This window comes from Typopeltis vanoorti, chromosome 7 (genome assembly GCF_054136105.1).
Source record: "Typopeltis vanoorti isolate ZY-2024b chromosome 7, IOZ_Tvanoo_1.0, whole genome shotgun sequence".
Classification (NCBI taxonomy): domain Eukaryota; kingdom Metazoa; phylum Arthropoda; class Arachnida; order Uropygi; family Thelyphonidae; genus Typopeltis; species Typopeltis vanoorti.
Window position 1 is genome coordinate 116,332,465 of NC_143555.1, and position 26,863 is coordinate 116,359,327.

The 26,863-nt window shown below is 35.4% G+C and overlaps 1 protein-coding gene across 5 annotated transcripts in view; it reads right to left on the reverse strand.

The window, feature by feature from the left end:
* The window catches only part of LOC150104990 (uncharacterized), a 231,805-nt gene that overhangs the window by 61,544 nt on the left and 143,398 nt on the right, over positions 1–26,863 (reverse strand). For all 5 annotated transcript variants that reach the window (XM_090395446.1, XM_090395450.1, XM_090395449.1 and 2 more), the window contains exon 4: positions 21,147–21,187. In XM_090395446.1, the coding sequence (XP_090251572.1) occupies positions 21,147–21,187 (41 nt within the window). The remainder of the gene's footprint in view (positions 1–21,146; positions 21,188–26,863) is intronic.

Consider the following 26,863-nt stretch of genomic DNA (forward strand, 5'->3'; position numbering starts at 1 on the left):
TCTGGTGGCTTTTTCTAGTATTGATATGTAATCCTGAGTATTCCTCTTGAATGTTTTCTACCACCATGCTGTCACTGATTGTTTCATTTAGCAATATCTCTCAGTGTAATTATTCCAGACATTTAGAATATCTTTACCTTTATCATGAGGGGATTCCTTTTACAGTACTGTTTCCTCCATTTCTGAACTTTTTCAATAGCCTCCAGAATATTTTGTTCTTCCCAAAATCTTTCCATAACTTTTGTTTAGCTAGTTTTACATACTGTTATTTTATACAAATAAAGAAAAAAAAATGTAAGAATGCTTTGCAATCTTACATTTTTCTCTGTATTCTAAGATCACAAGCTGACTTACTTGCCAGGAACTTTCAATAAGCTTTCTTCTTCTCCTTGATTGCCTCTTTAAATTCAGTCCATGATAAAGTTCTGATTTTTCTATCCTTGAGTTATGAACACCATCTCACCACATGCAACTCTGGCTGAATCAATCAATGTTTTCTTCAGGTTCTGCCAACGTCTCTAAAGTTCATTCTCGTTTTCAAATTCTCTCATTTTCTTGAATAATATTTGTATATTTAAGTCAACAGTTCATCTCTGAAAGATGCTCCACTTAATTTGTTTTAAAACTTTCTTGCACACTTTTCTTTTTGATACTATTCAATTTTACTCTGCTGAAATCTAAATCATTATGTCTTCCAATTTGAAATCCTCTGTATATTTTTTTGTCCTAAACCAGTGTGACTATGAACATAATCAATGAGACTTATTTCTTGCATCTTCTCTCCATGTGAATTTGTGTACACTTTATAGTGGAACATGGTGCTAGTAATAACTTGTTCATGTCCCGAACAGAAATTCATCAAGTCCCTACCATTATTATTGGCTTTGCTCTTTTCTCCAAAACTTTCCTCAAACATTTCTATATTGTCTGGTAATAATTTTATACTCTACTGTTTAGTTCTCCAGAAATGACCAACTTTTCCTTTTTCTTTGTGTCAGCCACCTTCTCCAATACCACGAAAAATTCTTCCACTTTTTCTTTAGTAGAACTTACTATGGAAACAATGGACACAAATGAATTTTTACTGTAGGCAACTCCTCATTTAGACATTTGCACACATCACTCTAATCAATATTGCCTGCAACTCAAAACTATTCTCATATTTAATGTTGAATATCATAGCTCCTCCTTTACTCTGCTAAATTATTGTCTGAATAGAACATCTTGTATTTGTTGCTTAAAAATTTTTTCCTGTTTTTGTCTTCTTTATTTGATAATGACATCTATTAGGTAGATTTGGTATATTTTACCTTTCCATGAAATATAACCGTAATAAATAGTGAATCTGAATAATTTAGAACCATTTGGGACCATTAGCGTTAACTTGTTTAACTTAGTGTTAGCGTTTAACTTGCACGTCAATGATAATGGGAGTGGCTTAACTGCCGATGTTTGCCAATGATGTAAAGTTGAGAAGAACTATGAGAAGTAGAGTAGAGTAGAGTAGATGTTGTGGCCTTCCAGGAGCACCTGAATAGACTATGTGAGTGGGCGTGTGAGTCAAGATTCAGCTTAGGTGTTGACGATTATTCGTAACTTAAGTTTTTAACGGTATTAACAACACCAAACAATTTAATCAAAAGATGTTTTATTAAATGCTTATATTTCGCTGAATTTCAAATCAGCATCATCAGAGCACAACACACTTGTACACGCGACAGTGAGTAAGTAAAACAATAAAATTGCAGTGTACAAAAGATCTAAAGTCCTATTTATGGCACCTCTAATGTTGAAAAAAAAAATCATTACAGCGATGTGGGAGTTGCTCTTAGGATGACAGTCTCCCAAATTTTTGTACTTTTAATACTAAATTTTAATACTACTTGTATTAACCTCCTGTAGCATACATGTTACAATACTGCAATGTGGAAGGCAAGGGGAAACCACCACATTACATTCCCAAGTAAAAGCAGCAATGAAAGTTAAAAATGAAATCAAGATTGGCGATGGAGCCTTCACTGAAGGAGTCATGCCCAGCAGGAGAAGTAACCGGGCTTCTCAGGTCGACAGCCAACGAAATCCTGGTACTCATTCAAAAATGAAGACAAGAAATAAGCTGAATATTGGAACATGGAATGCAAGAACACCCAGGTAAAATAGAAAATGTGAAAAAAGAAATGGAAAGACTTGAAATAGACATTCTGGGCATTAGTGAGACGAGATAGGAGGGACAGGGTGATTTCTGGAGTGGAGAATTTCGGATAATATATTCAGGACAAAAGAAGGGCGAGTCAGGTGTTGCAATAATGCTTCATAAAAAAGTTGGAAAATTAATCACTACAATAATTAACTATAGTGACAGAATCATGGCGATAAGCATTCAAAATGAACCAGTAAACCTCGATATTATAATGGTCTACATGCCAACATCATAACATAGCGATGAAGAAATAGAAGAAATTTATGAACAAATAGAAGAAATCTGGAGCAGCTTTAAAGACAGAGACAATACAATAATAATGGGAGATTGGAATGCTATAGTGGGAGAAGAGAGCAATGATAATGTTTCAGGAAGATTTGGTCTTGGATGTAGAAATGAAAGAGGAAAGCAATTAATAGAATTTTGTACACAAAAACAGTTAGTTATAGCAAATACACTATTTCAAGTTCCAAAAAGAAGAAGATACACCTGGAAAGCACCTGGGGATTCAAACAGATATCAAATAGATTATATATTGGTCAAGAAGAGATACAGAAACCAAATAAAAAATTGCAAAAGCTATCCAGGTGCCGACATTGGTAGTGACCATAACCTTGTCTTAATGTCAGAACTGAAACATAGGAAACAAATCCAAAGATACAACTCAATAAGAATGGAACCTTAAAATTAAAGAGTAAAGAGAGGATACCAAGAGGCAACTGATCATAACATTCCAGAAAACATAAATAGTCAGAATAATATTGAAAACCAATGGAGTATGATTAAAGAGTTAATTACAAATTCATCAAATTAATTATTGAAAAATGCAGAAAAAGAAAAAACATTGGATAACAGATGAAATACTTGGCCTTATGGATGAAAGAAGAAAATATAAAAATGCTGTTAAAGAAGAAGATGTGGCCAAATACAAATATCTTAAAAATCAAATTACAAGAAAATGTAGACAAGCCAAAAAAGAATACCTGGAAGAACAGTGTAAAAACATAGATGAATTATTTAAAAAAGAAAACATAGAGAAAGCCTATAAAAGAAATTAACAAACTGACTTTCAAATTTAATAAGAACAGCAAAAACAATGCCATCAAAGATGAAAATGGAAAATTACTAATAGAATCTGAAGATATATTAATGGAATGGAAGAATTATCTTGAAAATCGCTATAATGGTGACGAACTTGATGTTGATATCAGCATAGAAAATCAAAATGAAGATAATCTAGGACCCCCCAATAATGCAAGAAGAATTTGATAAAGCACTGTCCGAAATGAGTAAGGGTGTAGACAATATTCCTATAGAACTGCTACAAAATCTAGGTGATGAGACAAAAACCTTACTCTATCAATTAATAGCCCAAAATCTATGATAGAGGAGAAATACCAAAGGAGTTTATGAAATCAATCATAATACCAATACCAAAAAAGAATAATGCAAACAAATGCAGCCAATTTAGAATAATAGCTTTAGTCCCACATGTTAGCAAAATTCTGCTAAAAATTATTCAAAATAGAATTTATTCAAAAATAGATTTTATTGGATGAAGACCAATTTGGATTCAGAAAGAATAAAGGAACAAGAGAGGCAATACTCTGTTTAAGAACAATAATAGAGAGAAGATTAGACCTTAGTCAAAATACTTACATTTGCTTCCTTGATTTAGAGAAAGCGTTTGATAAAGTAAACCAACAAATACTCCTAAATTGTCTAACTAATATTGGCATAGATTTGAGGGATAGGAAAATAATTTATCAAATTACAAAAATCAAAATGGATGGATTAAAATCAATGATAAGGAGAAAATAATAAATATCAGGAGTGGAGTAAGACAAGGATGTATACTTTCACCACTTTTATTTAATTTATATATTGAAAAGGCCATTCAGGAAACTAAAGATAAAATAAATAGTGGCATAAAGATAAATGGTGAGCAAGTCACGTGTATAAGATTTGCTGATGACATAGCCCTTGTAGCAGAAAACAGAAGAACGTTAAAAACAATGCTATAATTACTAAATAATAACCTTGAAAAATATAAAATGAAAATCAACACAGATAAGACTAAAATCATTGTTATGGGCAAAATCCCTATCAATACAGAGCATATAAACATCAGCAGGGAACAAATAAAACAAGTGAAAAGCTTTAAATATTTAGGAAACCTAATAACAGAAGATGGCAGAACAAGAGAAGACATAAGATCAAGAATAAACAATGCAAAAGCCCAATTCTCTAAGATGAACAGCATTTTAACAGGAAACCTCAACCTACAATTGAAAAAAAAATTAGTAAAGACATTGATATGGAGCACTGCACTGTATGGATGTGAAACCACCTGGATTCTAGGCAGAGAAGATGTAAGAAGATTGGAGGCTTTTGAAATGTGGTGCTGGCGTCACATGAACAAAATAAAATGGACAGAAAAAAAATCAAACCAACAAGTCCTCTAATAAATTAAACGAAACAAGAACTCTAATAAAATTGATCAAAATTAGAAGGAATAGGTGGTTTGGACATATACTTCGCATATACTTCGGCAAAATAGAGGCGAAAAGAAGAAGAGGAAGACCAAGGAAAAGCTTTCTTGACCAAGTCAAAGACAGCACGGATTTGAGGAGTTACCAGGAGGTCGCATATACTTCGACATTATTGGACATATACTTCGGCAAAATAGAGGCGAAAAGAAGAAGAGGAAGACCAAGGAAAAGCTTTCTTGACCAAGTCAAAGACAGCACGGATTTGAGGAGTTACCAGGAGGTTAACCTGTAACTGTGACTTGTCCATAGTAGGCCAAGTCACAGTTACAGGGAACTTCATACACTCCTGGGTGCTGAAGGGTGAAGTTTATCCTTAGGAGAGCGGATCAGAGTTGCAAGTTTTTTTTATGTGGTTTGAAAGTAGTGTGAAGGCCATGTTTCATCAGTACTTTGGCTATCTTTTCTGATGTACCTCTGACATAGGGAATAGAGATGGTCCTGTTGCGTTCCTGTGTATTAGGGGAGGGAGGAGTAATGGGGCTGTGTAGTATTTTATCTATTTTGTAAGGATTGTAGCAGTTGGCCAAGAACATATGGTGCAGATATTTGAGTTCTGTAGTCAGAGCTGTATCGTTAGACCAAATGGCTCTGGCTCTCTGTGTGAGTGTTTTGAAAATGCCATACTGTTGGACTGGATGATGATGTGATTGTTTATGTAGGTATCTTCCTGTGTGTGTAGGCTTTCTATAAATGGAAAAAGATAGTGATACATCTGAAAGGTAAACAATTATTAGATTCTTTTTCTAATGTGAAGTGGAATTTGGGGTGTTGACTGTTTAGGTAGGTGAGAAATGCATCCAAAGTGTCTTGTCCATGGGGGCCAAATAGCAAACACATCATCTACACAGCATAACCAAACTAGTGGCTTGTATGTAGCTGTGATAAGTACTTTGTTTTCAAAGTGCTCCATGTAAAAGTTTGCTAAAGAGGGGGGGAACCCATAGCAGTACCATTAATCTGTTTGTATTGTAGATTTTTCCTCCTCATGTAAAGTAACCCTGCATACATAGTAAATTTGAATAATTCAAACATATCAGGGATAATTTAGACTTGATCAAAAGTGTCTATAAGTAGTACATTGGTAAATAAAGAGGTGACATCAAAACTAACCATTATGCCTGAAGTTTTTAGGATACAATTTTTAACTAGTGTTTTGAAACATGAATAGTTTTATTTTTTTGATGCTTTCTTTGGACCAGGAAGTCGCATTTTTTTTTTTTAGTAATTTTCGGACTTTTTTTCTTTGAGACATAGTGGGATCTCGGACTATAATTTAGTATGTGGAACCATCACATAGGAGATCTTGCATTTTTTTTTATCAAAAAAAAAATATATATATTTGCTACTATTACTATGGCAAGTTGGGACTGGCAGACCATGCTTTGGATACTCCTTCACACTGGATTAGATGGAAGAAAACAAATTTGCTATTTAGGAGTTGTTACAGATCTGGAAGATTATTTTTTGAGTCAGCAATGGTTTGAAGAATTCTCCTAACCTGAACAAGTATGGTTGCATTAATTTGCCAAAAATTTGGGAGACTGTCATCCTATAATAAATTTATTTTTTTTTCCAACATTAGAGGGTGCCATAAATAGGACGTTAGATCTTTTGTACACTGCCATTTTATTGTTTTACTTACTCACTGCTGTGTGTACAAGCGTGTTGTGCTCTGATGATGCTGATTTGAAATTCAGCGAAATATAAGCGGTTAATAAAACATCTTTTGATTAAATTGTTTGGTGTTGTTAATACCATTAAAAACTTAAGTTATGAATAATCGTCAACACCTAAGCGACCTAAGCTTATCTGTTAGATTGATGATTCTGCACGGAGAAGATATTGTATACAAAACGTGACGGTTCGGTAAGTTGAAACTGAAATTGTCCAGAAAATTGAACAGGTTGGCCTTCCTTAAAAGATGCTGTGACAACGATATCATTCTAACTTTCCTCAAATTTAAAGAAAAGTTACAATCGGCAAAGGCACATCGTATTTATCGATGGGCGAGTTTAGCGCTTCTCAGAAAACAAATCGCCGCTACTCTATGCGAGTAACGGCGATTTGTTAATAAGTTAAACAGCTCTATTGCCACTCTACAAGAAGAACTAATCAACATCTTAAATCCTGAAATCTGGACTGTCCTACATCGCATCTCCGAAATTGCAGCAAAAAAAAAATTTACAAAAGTTAAACGCAGACACATAAAAATATGAACTACTACAACAGCTTTTGTTGTAGTAGTTCATATTAGTAGATCTTTTGTACACTGTAATTTTATTATTTTACTTACTCACTGTCACGTGTACAAGTGTGTTGTGCTCTGATGATGCTGATTTGAAATTCAGCGAAATATAAGCAGTTAATAAAACATCTTTTGATTAAATTGTTTGGTGTTGTAAATACCATTAAAAACTTATGTTATGGGTCAAGATTCAGTTTAATGTTGCAAAGTGCAAGGTCTTGAAATATAGCAGGCAAGTTTGGAATGCAGAGTATATAATTAATGGAGAAATTTTGAAGGAGGTGGAGGAGATGAAAGTTCTGGGAGTGATGGTGAAGTTTAGGGGTCATACTGCTAAAATTGTAAGGACATCCCAATGGATTATGGCAATTATGAGGAGGACATTGACATGCAGAAGCAAAGAGTTGTGGTTCACTTGTATAAAGCTTTGATCAGGCCACACATGAACTACTATGCACAGATTTGGTCACCTGTTTTTCAGGGGGGATAAGGATGTAGTGGAGAAAGTACAGAGAAGGATTACTAAGTTAGTGTCAGGTCTATGGAATGTCAGATACGAGGAGAGATTGTGCAAATGCAACTTACAGTACCTTATGAATAGAAGAACGGGGGGGGGGGGAGGTATGATTGAGACAAAGTTGTTGGGGATTGTTATTAGATTAATGTCTCAATCATCCCTCCCCCGTTCTTCTATTCATAAGGTACTGTAAGTAGAGACATTGATATGGAGCATTGCACTGTATGGATGTGAAACCTGGATTCTAGGTTTCATCTCACACCTGCTTGCATCCTCCTATATAAGGAGGATGCAAGCAGGTGTGAGAAGCAGGTTCTTTGCATGGAGAGTGATTGGTGAGTGAAATGCATTGCCTGAAAATGTGGTGAGTGTGGAAGCTGTGAGTGGATTTATGGCACAGTTTGATGACCTTTTTGCACAAGAGAATATAGACCTCCAGTGATAGTCTTTTGACTGCACAGAGATCAGATGTTAATAATAATAATGTCAATGGTATCTGTCAAAAGTACACTGCTAAGCAATGAAATAATGTCAAAGCTGACCATGATATCAATCTGTCAGGATTATATTTTTTACTATTGTTTTAAAGTGAAGAGAATATTTAATAAATAGGAAGAGAAGAAACTCTGCCATAGCTGGTAACAAGCCAGGTTGAGAAAGGAGGAGGGTTTGGCAAAAGGCTAATCCCCCCCCCCCCTTTTCCAATAAAAACTAAATGATTATGGAAACTAAGAATCCTGAACAAACCATAACTTATGAAAGGAACAGAATACTCTGCAAGATACCAGACAGTGACTATGTCACTGACTACAGTGACTGACAATAAAGCTGGGAAGTAAAAATAGCAAAAGTGGAGTCTCAGATCGAAAGCCCTTTGTAAGCTCTAAGATGGAAAAAGAGTCAACTGGTGTCACCAAAATGACTTAAAATTTGCAACATGGAATGTAAGAACCATGAAACTGGAAAAACAAGACAGGCTATCTCAGAAATGAATGCTTATAATATATAGACATCTTGGGAATTAGTGAGCTCAGGTGGATAGGTGTTGGACAGATGGTAACTGCAGATAAACATAAAGTCCTATACTCTGGTCATAAAAACAGACACATAAAAGGAGTAGCACTAATACTAAATAAAAAGGCTAAAAGTTGCCTTATTGAATAGGAACCAGTAAATGACAGAATCATTACTGCATGTTTTAATTCAACATATGTCAAAATGTCAATGATATAAATTTATTCACTTACAAATGATGCTGATGATGAGAAAAAGGAAAAATTTTATGAACAACTATAAAAAGTAATAGATAAAATACCCAAACATGACATTCTTATAATGATGGGCGATTTTAACACAAAAATAGGAAGAAAAACTCAAGACTTCCTATTGTAAATTTCCTATTTCCTAAGATTTCCTAATGTAAATCAATAGGAAAAGAAGCTTGTAGCACAATAAATGAAAATGGTGAAAGATTAATAGAATTTTGCAGGATAAACAACCTAAAAGTTGGAGGTAGCTTTTTTAAACACAAAGATATCCATAAATTTACTTGGACTTCCCCTGATGGAAAAGCAGAAACCAAATCAATCACATAATAAATGGAAAATACAGAAGATCACTTCTGGATGTGAAGGTAAGAAGAGGGTCAGATATTGGGTTAGATCATTTCTTAGTACTAACCAAATAAGATTAAAACAAAGCAAATAAAACAAATGAAAGTAAGAATAGAAATAGATATGGTATAGCAAAATTAAATAACAAAGAAATGAAAGACCAGTTCATCACATTAATTAGAAACAGATTCACAAAACTGGAGCAAATGGATGAAGAAGAAAATGACTGTCAAAAAAGAGTAGAGATAAATGGAAGAAGTTCCAAGATGCTTAATGAGTGTGCTAAACAACATTTAAAGTTGACTGAAGGAAAAATAAACAAAAAATGAATAACACAAAAAACCTGGAATTTAATTGAGGAAAGGAAAAGAATAAAAATACTATAAGACAGTACAAAGTCTGAAAGGCTTTATCAAACATATAAAGAAAAATATACTTTTTTCGACAAAGAAATAAAGAAATTAGCTAGAATAGACAAAAGGCATTACATAGAAAACCTGGCAATGGAGGTGCAGAGAGCAGCAGACATGGGACAACTTAATACAGTATATGGAATAATGCAAAAATCGTCTAAGAAAAAGAAATTGGAAACTTGCGTAAAGGATAAAAATGGAAAATTGTTAACAAAGGAACAGGAAGTAAAGGACTGCTGGAAACAGTACTTTAATAAAACTTTGAACATAACAGAAAATGGTGACAAAATTAACACACAAGAACTTCTAAAATAATTAGAACAGGAAGAATGACATAAACTAAACATAACAATTGAAAAAAATCACCTCAAATGAAGTAATGAATAAAGAAATGCAATAAAGAAACATATGTCTGGAAAAATATATGGAATGACAACACATACATTGAATTACTGAAAGTAGATAAAGGCAATGCTGCAAATGAATTAACTAAATTATACAATCTGATTCTGGAAACTGAGAAAACACTAGATCAGTGGAAGAAAGTAGTGATGGTGAAAATACTAGAAAAAGGAGACCTAACAAAATGTGAAAACTGGAGAGGAATTAGCCTTCTATTTGTGCCAGTAAAGGTATTTAGCAGAATATTAATGGAAAGAATGAAAAATGAAATTGAAGCTATAGTGAGGAAAGAACAAGCAAGCTTCAGAACCAGAGCTGGAACAATACAACAGATCTTCAATTTGAGAAACTTTTGGTAAAATTTTCATTTTGGTAAAATCTATAAAAGTCAAGTACAAGGAGACACCAAGAGTTTGTTCTATAATAGAACAAACTCTTGGTGTCTCCTTGTACTTGACTTTTATAGATTTTACCAAAGCTTTCAATTGCATTAATAGAGAAATCCTCTGGAAAATCTTAAGCATCTATGGTATACCAAATAAGATAATTAATGTTATCAAACAAATGTATGAAAACAGCAGATCCCAAGTTCTGGTGCAGAACTCTGAGTCAGCAGGCCTTTCCCATTGTTTCAAAAGGAATGTGTACTGTGTGGTCTACTTTTTCATATAGTGATAGACTGGGTTATGACTAAAACCACAAAAACCAAAGCTGGCTTAAGATGTAATTTGACAACTTGGAGACCTAGATTATGCAGACTACATGTTTTGATTTCTTCTTGTTTCATTGATTTGCAACAGAAAACAGAAAGATTAAGAGAAAATGCATTTTCAGTAGGCTTAAAAATAAATAATGGTTTATTTTTAAGCCTACTGAAATTTTTAAGCCTACTTTGTTTTATAATGGGATAAAACAAAAGTAATAAGGATTAATAATAAAAGTAAAACAGTAAAGATAGATAATGCAGAAGTGAAAGATGTGACAGACTTTCAATATCTTGATAGTCAGCCAAAATGGTGGCACAGATGAAGATATTAAACAGAGAATAGCCAAAGCATGCAATGCTTTCACAAGTATACAGCCAATATGTAAATCTGCAGCGTACAAGATTAAAACAAAACTGAAGATCTTTTTAAGTAATGTCAGATCTGCCCTACTCTATGGAGCAGAAACTTGGAAAATAAGTAAAATGCAAGAACAAAAGTTAGTTTCCAAACCAAATGTCTTAGAAAAATTCTAAAAATTTATTGGACAAACCAAATATCAAATAAGAACTATGTAAAATAACTAACACAAAAAAGTATTCAAGAGGAAATCAAACTGCTTGAATGGAAATGGACAGGACATGTACTCAGGAGGAACCATGATGACATCCCAAGGGTGGCTCTGACTTGGACTCCTGAAGGAAGGCATAAGAGAGGAAGACCAAAGCTCACATAACAAAGGATGATGGAGAAGGAGAGAAATGAAGCTGGATGGGCGAGCTGGTTAGAAGCGAGAACACTGGCTCTGAACAGAAAGTTGTGGAAAGAAAGGATCTTAACATTATGTGCCATGGGGACATGAAAGGATAAGTAAAGGAGAGAAACTTGTGACTGGGGTGTGTGTGTGTGGGGGGTGATTTCGATAAATATGTGGCCAATTTTTAGTTGGGGCTGTCAACTATTAAATGCAGAAGGAAGGGTGGGGATGATATAGGTTTGTGAATTTTAGGGTCTTCACATATCCAGGTGGTTTGATACATAATGTTTTATCTTTTGGTAATTTCTTGAGGTAAAGATGTAACTTTTTTTTTAAATAATTTATACACTTTTTTTTTTGTTTTGAGATTTGGTAGAATCCCAAATGTATAATAGTACTTAAGAAAAGTGTTCATTTCTCTGTTATAATTCATTTGGTCCATAATTGACAGTTGTATTTCCTTGATCAGTTTGATTATAAGTCAGTGATGATGATATAAATGAGCATGATAGGACCAGGTGAAAATTGGTTGATAGGCGGAGGAGGGGAGATATGATTGAGACATTCAAATTACTGAAGGGTTTCTATAAAATTAATTCAGAAGATATTTTTGAGTACAGGGCTGGTTGTGGGAGGACTAGGGGACATCCATGGAAACTGGGCAAAAGTGTGGTTAGTAAAGGTGTTAGAGCTGGGTTCTTTACTTTTAGAGTAGTGAATGAGTGGAATGCGCTCCCTGAGTCTGTGGTGGATGCTGTGACAGTGAATGAGTTTAAGGCGAGGTATGATAGATACTGTATGAATGTCAAATAGTTGTGATGAATATGATTTGGGGCCTCCCTCGATGAGTCCAATGACTCCCTGGAGTTGCCCGTAATAATAGTAATAATAATAGTAATGATGAGATCGTGCATGAAGATTAGAATGCGAAAACAGGAATGGAAGTCAAACAGAGAAAACAGGGTGGATCAGGGAAGTAGTGTAAGAACAGTGGATTCTGAAAGCAGTAATGAATGCATGTATGGTCAGCATAGGAATGGAACGGTTGGAACAAATGGAGTAGTTGAGTCTGGGGGGGGGGGGGGTCATATCAAACAAAGAGTGAGCAGACAGGAGCAAGTGTGGAGAAGTCATAGATGAAGGGAAGCATGGGTAGAACTAGTAATAGACCAAGAAATGAATTGTTATTCTTATTTACAAATGTCAGGAGTTACAGAAATAAGGTAGATGAAATTGTTGCATCTATTGAGTTTATTTGTCCAAAAACAGTTGGAACATGTAATGGCTGTGAAGTGCTTCAAGTTTAGAGAGCTCTTTTTTCTTTTAATGAAACTCTCAACTTTTTCAAAAGTTTTACTTGCTACAGCTTTGATCACTGCAATATCACTGGATGTTGTCCTTTCTAGTTTCAGATCATCCAGACCCTATGCAAGTGTTCCAATCCCATATACTGCTGGAATCTGCAAATCAATTGCTAAAATCTTCAAGAAATATAATCTAGCACCCGACAACAAACTTTTGTTTTGTTACCTTCCACCAAAGAAAAACACTCCCTTGTATCCTTTCCCAGGTCCTCCTATTTGGCACTACCAAGTGTGCCGAAAGGGATGACTTTCATTACTTCTTTTCCTCCTTCCCAAGGTCCAAGTACTGCTTCAGTTCTCCTGATCCAAACACCTGCAGAGACTCAATAACAAAAATTATCTTCACATCCAAGCCATGGTTCTCAAAAAAGTGACAAATGCAGTAAAAGAAAAAACTCTGCATACTGCATACCCTGAGTGGCTCAAGACCAAAACTCCAGTTGCTAACTCCACCTATACTGCAGCTCACAACAGCTGTAAAAAAAATCACCATCAAATCTGAATTAGATTTTGAAGGATCCAAACTCCTGTCCAAATGGCAGTCAAGTGTTCTGGCCCTGAACATGTCTCCACCACTCTCACATCCAGCTGGTACCATAGTCACCTCATCACAAAAAAAAAAGCCCAACTTTATGGAGAAGGTCATCAATTAACTCCTGCAGCACTTGGAGATATACCTGGTGGTACAGAATTCTGCTACTCCTGATCAACAGCCAATCTTTTAGCTTTCACCACCCACCTCTGGACTCAAACCATTGAAAAATTTAGAGAAATGCATATAGTTACTCTTGACATTTTCAAAACATTTGATCAGGTCTAGCACATGTCATTTATTTAACATTATTAATTCACAACACAGAATAAGAAAATAATTAATATTTATTTGCTGATACTATATCCAGCATCTTCAGAGCACAAAAACATTGACATGAATACATGAACTTTTGACACATAAGCCTTTCTAAGGTTTGGCACAGGGCCTACTTAGCAACTGCCATCTTATGATCTGCCTTCCCCATTCTGTAACTGGACTGCCAACTTTCTCAATGGTCACTCAGTACATATCATGGTGGATGGTTTCTTCTCCTCAGATTTCCCCACAAATTCACGAGTACCACAGGGTTCTGTTCTTTCATCCACTCTCTTCCTCTTGTATATGACCTGCTCGTACAGACTTCCAATCCTATCTGTAGCTTTGTTGATGCAGTGCAGTACACTCCATTCCTCCTTTTCATTTGACAAACCTTGTAGCGCTGAAATGTTAGAATCCTCAAGATTCATCATAATCAATATACTGAACTTCTATCTCCTAGCTATACCTCACTGGGTCGAGGACAACTTTGTACACTTCAAATGCCACCAAAACTCTGTCATATCTAATCTCTCATAGAAAAGAGCTCACATCTCTAACTTTCAATAATACACAGATATCCAAACACAATCACATTTCTATTCTTGGACTGACCTATAACTTCAGCCTTTTCAGGTATTATTCAGTCAGTATAGGTATATTAAATGTGGCATGAAGACATTTCCACCATTGCTTCCTACAACTGTTGAAAAATTCTGCATACTTTTCCACACAAGACACCACTGCACACCTTTACAACTGCTATTTCTATACAAATAACATGAAATATTGTTCGCATATCTAGGATGGTGCACCAAAATCCTCTCTAAGCTTGCTCAATTCTGTCCAGAAGAGGACTTCAATCTGTTAGATTCAAATTAATGTATCTGGTTTAATAAAGTTTTATTAACTTCTTAGGTGATGTGTTTCAGTATTTGCTTTCATATATATATGAAAGCCAAATATTTACTTTCATGCAATATGAAGCAATGATAGGTCTTACACAGCATCATGTATTAAAACAGTTTCTTCTCTTCCAATCGCTAATGAATGATCGACAGTTACTGTGTGTTATCAACAGTATCTTATTTCTTTTCTTTCTTATTTGACAACCTTGAATTTTCAACCACACCTCTCTCTCTCTACACTATCTCTTCTCTTCAAGCTGTTAATTTTTAGGATTCTTCTGATGCTAATCAAACAGATGCTGCATGATATCATGTATATCCAAGGTGTCTACCAAGTTGCCGATTGCCATCTCTTTTACTTTAGTCAAACAGGATGTTTTGTTGAGAAAAGACCACAGGAATACCAATCTGCATCTATATTAAGTCTGAAAAATTCAGTCACATATGAGTTCTTTACTCCTGTTTGTGAATATCAGTCAACATGTGGCTGTATAAATATCAAATTCCTGATATATACCCTCAAGGGGTATATATCAGGAATATGATAGTACTATATGAAAAATTTACATCATTACTAACTTCCTATCTACAATTTTCCTCCAAATCATTCTGTTACCTGTCAAGACTCCAACATTATTAAATCTTATATTTCTATCTTCTAAGGCACTTTTTACTGTATCAATCCACCTATATCTTGGTCTTCCTCTGGATCTTTTTCCTGCCAACCTGGCAAAAAACACTTGTTTTGCTAATCTTTCCTCTCCCATTCTGTTTAAGTGACCATACCACCTGAGATTAGCTCTGCTAACATATTCCTGGATGCTGACAGTGGCAAGTTCTTTCTAATATTCTCGTTTTTAATATGATATTACCATTGATGTCATCTGTTCATGCCCCTAATCATTCTCAGGACTCACATATCTGCGGTCTCTAGTCTTTGGTCAAGTGTTTTACTTCTGACCCAGCTCTCAGATCCATTAGTTAAAACTGGCTTGAATACTGTCCTGTATACAGCTAATTTCTCTCTCTCTTATTCCAAATAACTTTATTCAGTTGACTGCCTACCACACCAGCTTTGTCGATTGTTACCTATTTCCATATTTCATTTACCATCTTCACTAAAAATCGTGCCTAAGTAGCTGAAATGTTTTACTTGTTCTATAGGTTCCCCATTCACAATGCAGTTGATATTTTCAATGTTTCTGCCTATTTTCATCATTTTTGACTTTTTAATGCTGACCTTCATACCATATCTACTACAACAGTTATTCAATTTAGTCAGGGAATCTTGCAGACTTGTAGCAGATTTATTTAGAAGTATAACATCATCTGCATAAAGCAAAGAGCTGACATCAACATCTCCAATTTTGATATCAGGTTTAATACCACTTTCTTCATGATGTGATCCCTATAGATAATGAATAACAGAGGAAATAATGTACATCCTTGTCTGACACCAGATTTATCATTAAACCATCTTCCTGTACTTCCTTCAATTCTAACTGCTGACTTACAACTCAAACAAAGACTAAGTATTGCTTGATATAATGTCCCGTTGACACCATATAACTGTAGTGTTTTGAATAGCTTCTCTCTTAGCACCATGTCATATGCCTTTTCCAGATCTACAAAACTTAAATACAGATCATTAATTAAATTAAGGGGATATTTGATCCCACATTGTTTTAAAACCAAATAAGAAACTCAAAGATTGGAATCAGAGAGTTTCATGCCGAATATAGTATAAAAAACTATAAAAGTATCGGTGAATACTAGCGTGAGCTGAATGCAAGTAGTCCTACAATGTAGTACAAACACGGGCAACTCGTTGCAAAGGTGGGGAAAGTGGGATCTAATATCCCTTTAATTATCCCCTCAAAACAATGTGGTATCTAATATCCCCTTAATTTAATTAAAGTTTACATTGCCGAAATGAAGCCTGTTGGCTCTTTATATTTAAGTTAAATACAGATCTTTGTTATATTCCATGATTTCTCAACTATCTGTCGTAAAGTGAAAATCTGATCCTGACAACCTCAATTTGGCCTGAATCCCGCTTGTTCTTCACCAAGCTTGTCTTCCGCAATCCTTCTCAACCGTTTCTCACGTATACTTGCATATATCTTACCAGGAACACTCAATAGAGAAATACCTCTGTAATTCTCCCATTCAGTTTTATTTCCGTTTTTATATATGGGTACTATGCTCCACTCCAATCATCTGAAATTCGTCCCTCTGTCCAGGCATTCTGATTTATGCAGTGCAGCCACTGTAAGAATTTTGTACCTCCATACTTAAGCATTTCTGTACTCCTGCTGCATTTCCACATTTCAGGCTTTTGATGGCTTTTAATACTTCAAGTATGGATATGTATCTGGTCAGTTTTTAACCCACTGTGCTGTCATCACTGCTTGTTTCATTTAGCAATTTTTCGAAGTAATTACTCCATACTTCAAGGATATCTTTTTCTCCTGTTTTCATGTCACCTTTATCATCTCTAATTCCTTTTACAGCAGACTCTCCTCCATTTCTAAGCTTCTTCAACAACCTCCAGAATATCTTGACACTTTCTTGATATTTATTTTCTATGTTCTTACCAAAGTCCTCCCATGGACTTTGTTTAGCTAGTTTTACAGTGTTTAGCTCTCTTACATTTGTCTCTATCTTCTCTAAGAGCACAAGCTGACTTATCTGCCAGGAACTTTTGATATGCTTTCTTCTTTTCTTTCACTGTCTCTTTAACTCCCTGTGCCCACCATGGAGTTCTGATTTTTCTATCCTTACAGACAACTTCACCACATGCCTGTCTGGCTGAATCAGTGTTTTTCTTCAGGGCTTGCCACAGAATCTCCAAGGTTTGGTTCCTGTTCTCAAACTCTTTCATTTTTTCTTCAATAATCTTTGTGTATTTCAGTCTACAGTTCACATCTGAGAGCTGCTCAACTTTTATTTGCTTTAAAACTTTCTTACACGTTATTCTTTTCAATATGAAATTCAATTTTTATCCTGCTCAAGACTAAATGGTGATCACTTCCAATTTCAAATCCTCTGAACACTCTGGTGTCCTGTACCAGGAAGAAAACATCAATATCAAAAATAACATAGTCAATGAGACTTTTCTTATTCCTTGCCTCTTCTCTCCATGTGAATTTGTGCACATTTTTATGTTGGAACATGTAATAACCAGTCCATGTCCTGAGCAGAAATCCAACTGGTATTTGCCATTATTATTAATAGCTTTGCTCTTTTATCCAAATTTTCCCAAAATATTTTTGTATGTCTGACAATCATTTCCTACTCTGCTATTTAGATCCCCAACAAGGACCAACTTTTCCTTTTTCTTTGTGTCAGTTACTTTCTCTAAAGCCTCAAAAAATTCCTCCATTTCTACCTTAGCAGAACCTTCTGTGGGACCATAGGCACAAATAAGTCTCATTGTCCAGTTCCCCATTCTCATATTTGCCCACATTACTCTACTTGAGACTGCGTGCCATTCAAGAAGATTAGCCTCGTATTTAGTGTTGAATACTATGGCTACTCCTTCTTTTCCTTGAATGTCATTGCCTGAATTTGTATTTATTGCTCACAAAGATCTCACCAGTTTTTGCCTTTTTTGTTTCAGTCACCCCTATTATGTCAATCTGGTACTTAATCCAATTCCTCAGCTAGCTCCATTTCTTTGCCATTTAAGCTTCTTATGTTGATAGTACCGATCTTGAATTCTGGTGATATTGAGTTGGGTTGGGTTTTAGGATTTGTTCCAGTAGCTGACTTTTCGCTGTTTGCCCTGGTTCCCTGGCGAAAACAACGAAGGCCTTGTTTAACCGGGCGACGGCCCAGCTGGCATGAAATTCTGTCATGTTGTACCATAATTTTTTATTTTGGTTTAAGCAAATAAAAAATGCAATTTGGTCAGCTACATCCCAAATTGCCACTGATGTACACTGATGAATCAGTCTGTACTTGAGTATTCTGAATCTTGATCCTTTGAGTTGCAAAGATCAGTATTGAAGAGTACGGAGGACTGAAGCAATATAGAAATATTGAGCAGCAACTGAAATCATGCGCTCTTTGCAGTCAAGTCTAGAACTTATAATAAAATTAGTTTAATCCTTTATCCAAGTGTGAGCAAACAAAGTTTGCGCCTGAAGTATCTTCAGGACTAGGGTAAAGTGATACAACACCAGGGCAACTCGTTGTAAAGGTGGAGAAAGCTACCAACACTCCTAACTCAGTATCTCCTATAATGCAAAACACCTCTCCTTGCGGATATGTCTAATGTTATGCATTAAAGGAAGGGCCACTACCCAGACTAGTTTCGACCTTTATTGAGGTCTCTTCAGTGGGAGCCAGGCCCTAGTGGAAATACCAGGCAGAAGCATTAGCAGGTCATCTCTACCTATAGGAGTTGCCAAATGGTGTGCCACCCTTTTTTAATAAATTACTCTGGATTTAGAGAAAGATGTTGAAAGTTTATTTTTTCACTTGGTTAGAGTATAATAAAATTAGTTTAATCCTTTATCCAAGTGTGAGCAAACAAAGTTTGCGCCTGAAGTATCTTCAGGACTAGGGTAAAGTAATAATTTATTAAAAAAGGGTGGCACACCATTTGGCAACTCCTATAGGTAGAGATGACCTGCTAATGCTTCTGCCTGGTATTTCCACTAGGGCCTGGCTCCCACTGAAGAGACCTCAATAAAGGTCGAAACTAGTCTGGGTAGTGGCCCTTCCTTTAATGCATAACATTAGACATATCCGCAAGGAGAGGTGTTTTGCATTATAGGAGATACTGAGTTAGGAGTGTTGGTAGCTTTCTCCACCTTTACAACGAGTTGCCCTGGTGTTGTATCACTTTACCCTAGTCCTGAAGATACTTCAGGCGCAAACTTTGTTTGCTCACACTTGGATAAAGGATTAAACTAATTTTATTATACTCTAACCAAGTGAAAAAATAAACTTTCAAGTCTAGAACTTTACTGAACCTTTCAAGGGTAGGAGTCACAAAACTGCATGCATCTAAATCAGTTCTCACAATATCATAACCGACCACAACCAGTAGCCTCATATGCACATTCACGAGATCATACTCATGTCAGAAAAATGGTAAACCACTGCACCATAAATCTCCTATTTATGATCTACTCTGGCTCAAAAGTTTTTCTTTTTTGCCACACTTCACTGCATTTAACTGCTACTTGATCACTTTACAAATTATGACAAAGAGGTCCAAGTGGTCAACTCTGAAGTAATCCCTCAATTATGCAAACATAGTAGGCAAGCAATTTGCCAGCTGGATAACTGAAGGTATTATAATCGTGTTTTAATCCTACATCCAAACCTAAGTAAACAAAGTTTGCATGTGAAGTACATATTGAAAAGCATCTTCACAACTAGGTTACTTGCATATAGAGGCTGTTGACTTCATATCAACTGCCTCAGTATCTCACATCCTTTCAGAAGATTAAAACCAATCTGGGTTGTGACCCTTCCCATAATAAATAGTAATATGCATGTCAGAAAGGAAGTGCACTTTGCATTATGGGATACTAAGGCAACTGATGTGAAGTTAACAGTCTATATATACAAGTAGCTTAGTCATGAAGATACTTCATGTGTAAACTGTTTGATTACACTTAGGTATAACATTAAAACAGGAATTTTGTCTATTATAATTTACCTGATAACTAAGCAAAAAACATTCTATAACTGAAGGTAGAGTTACATGGCACTGCATCATGAGTAAGTTGACATGCTAACCATTTCAAGTGTTGAGAAATCACTTTATCAAGGATTCTTCTTTGAGAGACCTCAGTGTATACACTCAAACTGACTTCTCATCTTGACGAGAAGCAAATACTTTGGCTTCTTGTCAAGATGAGAAGTATATTTATAAATATTTATTTATATTTATAAATTAGATGGAAAGATTATATTGGTAATTAGTAAAAGCACCAATATAATCTGTCAATCTAACAACCAGAATATCAGATAAATAGTTTCCTCAGATTTCCTTACTAATGTCAGAATACCTCAGAATTTCAACCATGATCCTCCTATAGGAGGAGCATGGTTGAAATTCATTAACATATAGATTAATATTCTCTCAACAATCCCAAATTCTATCTCCCATAAACTTTTTTCCTTCTTAAACCTTATAGTGCTCAAATGACCAAAATTTTGAGACCTTCCAAAACCAGTGGAACTGTGGAATTGTACACCACACAACCTAGTAATAACTTCAAAAGATTGTGTGATGTACAATCAGTCAAGATCAGATTTCTCTCCTTGGCTGATTTACTTCTCTAGCTTTTACTGATAAAAATACTGATAATTTACTTCTCTAGCTTTTACTGACTTTACAGTTCCCTCAGCCCTAAAAAAAACTTGATGTCCTCATTCATTTGAAATAGTCCTAATCCACACAACCCTCACGCTACATAAGTCTCAAATTCATCCAACCTCAGAATAATGTTCGCTCATTTGATGTAGTGTATAACTTTCCTAAAATTGCTTGATACAATCCAGAAAAAGTCCACGAACAGGAAAATTGCCATAATTATAACATTACATGTTATTTCAACAATCCTATTATAAAAACTGAAGAGTTAAAGAAATACTTACCACATTGAAATTTAATAGTGTGTCCTTCACTTGTATTTAATCTGTACCAAATAAAAGACAAAAATAAATATGGACTTATCATAAATATGTAACATTACCAATTTTTCTGTTTATTTCTATACTACAGTTATATTCTGCAGTATTCTCATAAAGAAGTGAAATACTTATTTTAAACTATAATTTACTACAAAAAAGTAATACTGATAACTGAAAAGTTTGATATGGAAAAAATAACATAACTTGCATACAATAACATAGGGATGCAATGATAAGAATGGCAACTATAATTCTTGTACTTATACAGAGTTCATGGCCAGCTTTAGTGTATACATTGTTATTGAGGTTTGGAAAGTTTTTCAGGGCTGAGACAGATTCAAGGAATAGCCTCTCATATTTGTATTTGCTGTGGTATAATACAGTGGGGCTTCTTTCAGTGTATCCTGTGATGGGTGCCCAAAGCATGGCCAGCAAGTCCTGAGTGGCTGTAATGGTGGGACCAGATGTAGGCCTTGTGTTCAGAAATTCTTATATTGGCTTATCCTGCCTGTTTGGCCAGTAGGACAGTTTGCAATTGCAAGGGACCTGGTAGACTGGTAGGTCTAAGGAATGGTTGGTGGAATGGACAAGGGATGCCAATTTTTTATATGGTCTGTAAGTGGTTGTAAGTTATATTTCCTTAGGATTTTTGTCAAATTTTCGGATGTGCCCCAGATACATGGAATGGTGATAGATATTGAATAATCTCTGCTCTGAAGGAGGGGGGGGGAGTCATGATTACAGGGTTTTAATATTTTTTTGAGATTGGAGGCATTGGCTAAGAAAGTGGTCAAGTTCAGTATTTAAGGTACTGTTATCAGAACTCCCACATTGTGGGGAGGAAGGGGTGACTGCTGGTGAATGTATCTGCCTGTATGTGTAGGTTTTCTGTAAATGGAAAATAGATCCATCAGGCTGGTGTGTAATCGAAGTGTCCAGAAATGGGACTGTTGTTGTTTTCCTTTACTGTATTCTGGGGCCAATTGTTTAGATGCTAAGAAAATGCACAGCATATTCAGGCCATGTAGTCAAATGGAGAACACATTTTTGTAGAATAGTCAGACAATGAGTTTATGTGGGACAGAGCTTATGGCTTTTTCTTCAAAGGTCTCTGGATCCTCTTCAGTCTATCTTTATCTGACTGAAAACCATGTGATCAACTCTGTATGCAAGTAATCCATATGTGGCCTTTTCACACACACAAGTGTCCAAAAGCTAAGGATGAACTACATTTTTACCTATATATGAAAAAATTTTCATGACTACAGCCAATTGTGGACATAAATTTATTGCCAATATACTAATAAATTATATTACACAAAAAATATGTTATAAATTTCATAAAAATTAAATTGCAATATATTTTCAGCTAAAGTTACAAATGTCCTATGGATGTAGTTAAGGAATTAATGTACAGTGATTACAGAAAACTATGCAGAGATATTTCAGTATGGAATATGCCCACCCTGAACTGTGATGCAACTCTCACAACATCATACCATGCCTGCAACAAGTGATTCAGGAGTTCTTGAGGCAAACTAGCCCATTCCTCCATCAGATCAAGGATTAGGGTTGAGATCAGGGAAGCGTGCTGGCCACTAAATTTGATTAATATCCTCAGTCTCCAGAATTATCCCCACTGTTCGTATATGATGTGGTGTGGCAATGTCATTCATAAAAATGAGTTCTTCACCTACAGCACCACTGAACAATCGAACATGACATGGAAGAACTTCACTGCAATATCAATCACCAGTCATAGTTCCTTTTTTTTCTGGCACTTGTAGCTGGGTGTGTGTGTCCATTAAGCATAATGTCTCCACCATGACCCAAGTACTGCTATATCTATCCCTATTAAGAATATTCTCATGATGGTAAGCAGTACCACTTTCATGCCAGATCAAGTGTAGTCTAGAATTGCATTAAAGACTAAAATGACTCATCTGTAAAGAGTACATTCGCTCTTTCAGTATGGAATATGAACATGCTCTATGATGAACTGTGGATAAAGGGACGCAGACAGGCCTTTGGGCATACAGACCTACTTGTCACAGTTTGTCGAGTTATCTCCATTCAAGCACAGGTATGCAGATATCTCGACAAACTGTGGCTGACCTGTCATGGTGTGTCAATTATGTTTTACTGTTATAACCAAAAATCTGTCTTCAGCCTCCATGGTAGAACAAGAGCAACTGCTTAGCAAACATCGAGAACACATTCCATTGGTTTGAAATGCTGCCCAGAGCCTGAATACAATGTTTTGTGAGATTCCAAACCCTGGAAATATCAGTTATTCTACAAACTTCTTCAAGCTTTCCAATAATTCTTTCCCACGTAAAATCATCTAGATCAGCATTTCCCAGATTTTTCCTACGATATAACACTTCACAAATCCTGAAATTTTCACGGAACACCTTGGTTATTTTGCAATGTATTAATAATTAATTATGGCATAATGATAAAGAGTATTAGTACACTTATGTATGCAGTGTGACATGTTGACAAATATAAAATTATATTTAAATCAGTTATCAATAACTGGACTAATGAAATCTTGTAGCATATTGTAGTTTCCTCAGGCCAACATCATTAAATTAATTTGTGCTGATTTTCATTGACATATCCCATTTTGATCACCAAAAATTTATACCATTATTATAAGTGCTTACGAGTGAATGCAGACTTTTTCTCTTGTGTGCTGGTAGATTTCCCCTCGTTTTTGTACATCCTGGAGATCACTTTGTAGGCTGGAGGTGTATGAATCACTATCTGTTGCGTCACAAGCAGCTTCAATAAGAGATTTCTTAACTCCAAAATTAAACAAAGTCCCTTGTCTCTTATTCATATTAAAATTTAAATCTGTAGGCCTATTGCTTTTAAAAAATCATGGCACCACGGTTTCAAAACAAGTACTTTCACCCTACAATACGAACTTGTGAGGAAAGTATTCAGTATTACTAGATTTGAGAACCAGATACTACCTTGATCTTCAATTTCAGTGGAAAAATTTTCTTTATACTTCCTTGCTGATTGGTCACTAACATTTGCAAAACAAATGTTATTTCGTTCAGTTTTGAGAACAGAGGATACGCTGCCCATTGTTGTAATCAGCTTGCAGGCAATTTTTATGACCGGTCATAAACAGTAGTATTCCCTTTCCTGAATTACTTCCATGTTTGAAAATACATGGCTTAGTCACTGACATCACAAGACATCCAAGTTTGCAACTATATTCCTTCACAAAAAGAACCTCCTTCAATTCACTTAACGCAGTCTTTTGCCTTTTATCCTATTGAGTGCTATCATGTGACTCCGCTGTGCAAGATCTGAAATTTTGAATGAGTACCCACTTTCTACTTGACATTGTCAGTTACACAAATTACACTGGCCAACAAAAAAAAAATTTTTTTTCTGCTGATTATGATCTGACACTTGTTTTTTACTAATTTGGATGCGCTGATTTCAAATATCAAACCCATTTTTCTCTATCACGTCAGGTTTTTCCTCTATGGCATTTTCTTTTTGCTAATTTGTAAGTTTTTGATAGTTTTAAGGAGGCAGTACTATTTAGAGGATCAAAAAAATCGATTTTTTAATATTATTTTCTGAAAGTATGTACTTTTAAAAATCTGTTCCTAACTTTTTATCAAGAAATTCGAAAAATTCCCAAAGATATAGCCTATTATTAAAAGCGGTGCGCAGATCAAAATCGGAGCGCTCACTGCTCTTGCTTGTTAGTAAACGAATAAATGCGTGAGAACCTGCAATGGCACATACTGGCGCTTTGAATGTAAGAGAGGCCGATAACCGACCTAATACATTTAGGTGATGAAAAGTAGGCGATGACAAATGCCTAAAACAAATGAATGCTACATGCGTCATAGCGGACAAAGAACGATCGAAATCAGTCAATCGTTAATCGATCGTGAAAGTATGATGAGCACTTATAACGTTTCAATAAAGTCTGGTTTTTTTTGTCTTGTTAATTGCATGTTAGTCGGCAGAAGAAAATACATCATGTCTACTACTCGAAAATGTGTCAATAGTGTAGATTCCTTCTGCTACATTTGTGGCAGCTTTACTGTTCCCAGTCAAAGGATAAATATCACTGATTTCGTTAAGAAAGTGTACTTTGCATACTTTGACATAAAACTTGCAGATCAGGACAATTCATGGGCTCCAAATAAAGTGTGTAAGTCATGTGTAGAAAAGTTACTACAGTGGAGCAAGGGAAAACGCCAAAAATTAGCTTTTGGCATTCTAATGATTTGGCGTGAACCAAAAAAAATCACGTAGATGATTGCTATTTTTGTTTAGTTCAGACTTCTGGCTATAATAAGAAGAATAAGAAAAAATTGTGCATCCAAATCTCGACTCAGCAATTCGGCCAGTTGCTCATTCCAATGAAATAGCCATGCCAGCTTATAAAGGGCTTCCTTTACTTGAGAACGAGCATGATCGGGATATGGCAGATGTTCTTGAGGAGCAAGACCCGGATGTTGATTTAGACAATGAAAATTTAAGTTCTGGAAATTTAATTTCTAGTTCTGGAATGCAACGTTTTACGCAAGCGGAATTGAACGACTTAGTAAGAGATTTGAGCATAAAGTTTCATTTCCTATACAGTCATCTTGATAGATTTCCCGAGAATTTAGGTGCTGTAAGCGATGAACAAGGTGAAAGATTTCATCAAGACTTAAAAACTATGGAAGATCGGTACCAAGGAAGATGGGATTCTCACATGATTGCCGACTACTGCTGGAGTATTCAAAGGGATTGCCAAAACAGAACACACAGCAGAAATTGCTACAAACAAAAATTTATTCCCTGAAACTCATGTGTAAGTAAAATTGTTATTTTTTTATAAATATTCTTGTAATTTTTAATGAATATTGTTAAGTAGTTATGTATCTAATTATCGGCCTCTCTCGTATTCAAAGCGCCAGTATGTGCCGTTGTAGGTTCTTACGCATTTATTCGTTTACTAACAAGCGAGAGCTTTGAATAATAGGCTATATCTTCGGGAATTTTTCGAATTTCTTGATAAAAAGTTAGGAACAGATTTTTAAAAGTACATACTTTCAGAAAATAATATTAAAAAATTGATTTTTTTGATCCTCTAAATAGTACTGCCTCCTTAAAACTATCAAAAACTTACAAATTAGCAAAAAGAAAATGCCATAGAGGAAAAACCTGACGTGATAGAGAAAAATGGGTTTGATATTTGAAATCAGCGCACCCAAATTAGTAAAAAACAAGTCTCGTATAAAAGTCAGCAAAAATTGTGTTGGACTGTGTTATCACAAGCCGATCTGTCTGAATTTGCAGTTGTAATCTTCAGAAATAGTGTTCATAAGGATGTCAAATAGCTTATTTAACATCCTCATGTTTTGGACACCAGTGTGTGTGTGTGTGTATATATAAACCTACACACACACACACACAAAAGGTCACAAGATCTATAGCAGATCAATGCTATATGTGGACAAGAGGATAAGAAGAAAGGAGGAAATCTGTTTACATTTTTATCCTATTTTTTTAATAACTAAAGGTTGTATTCTTTGGGAAAGACAGAGTGGGAGAGGCTGTTCCAAAACCCAGAAGTAGACAGAATGAAAGAGAGAGCAGTGAAGTTGGTTCAGCGAGATTCAAAATAGATGGTAAAAGGGTGTTGGTTAGTA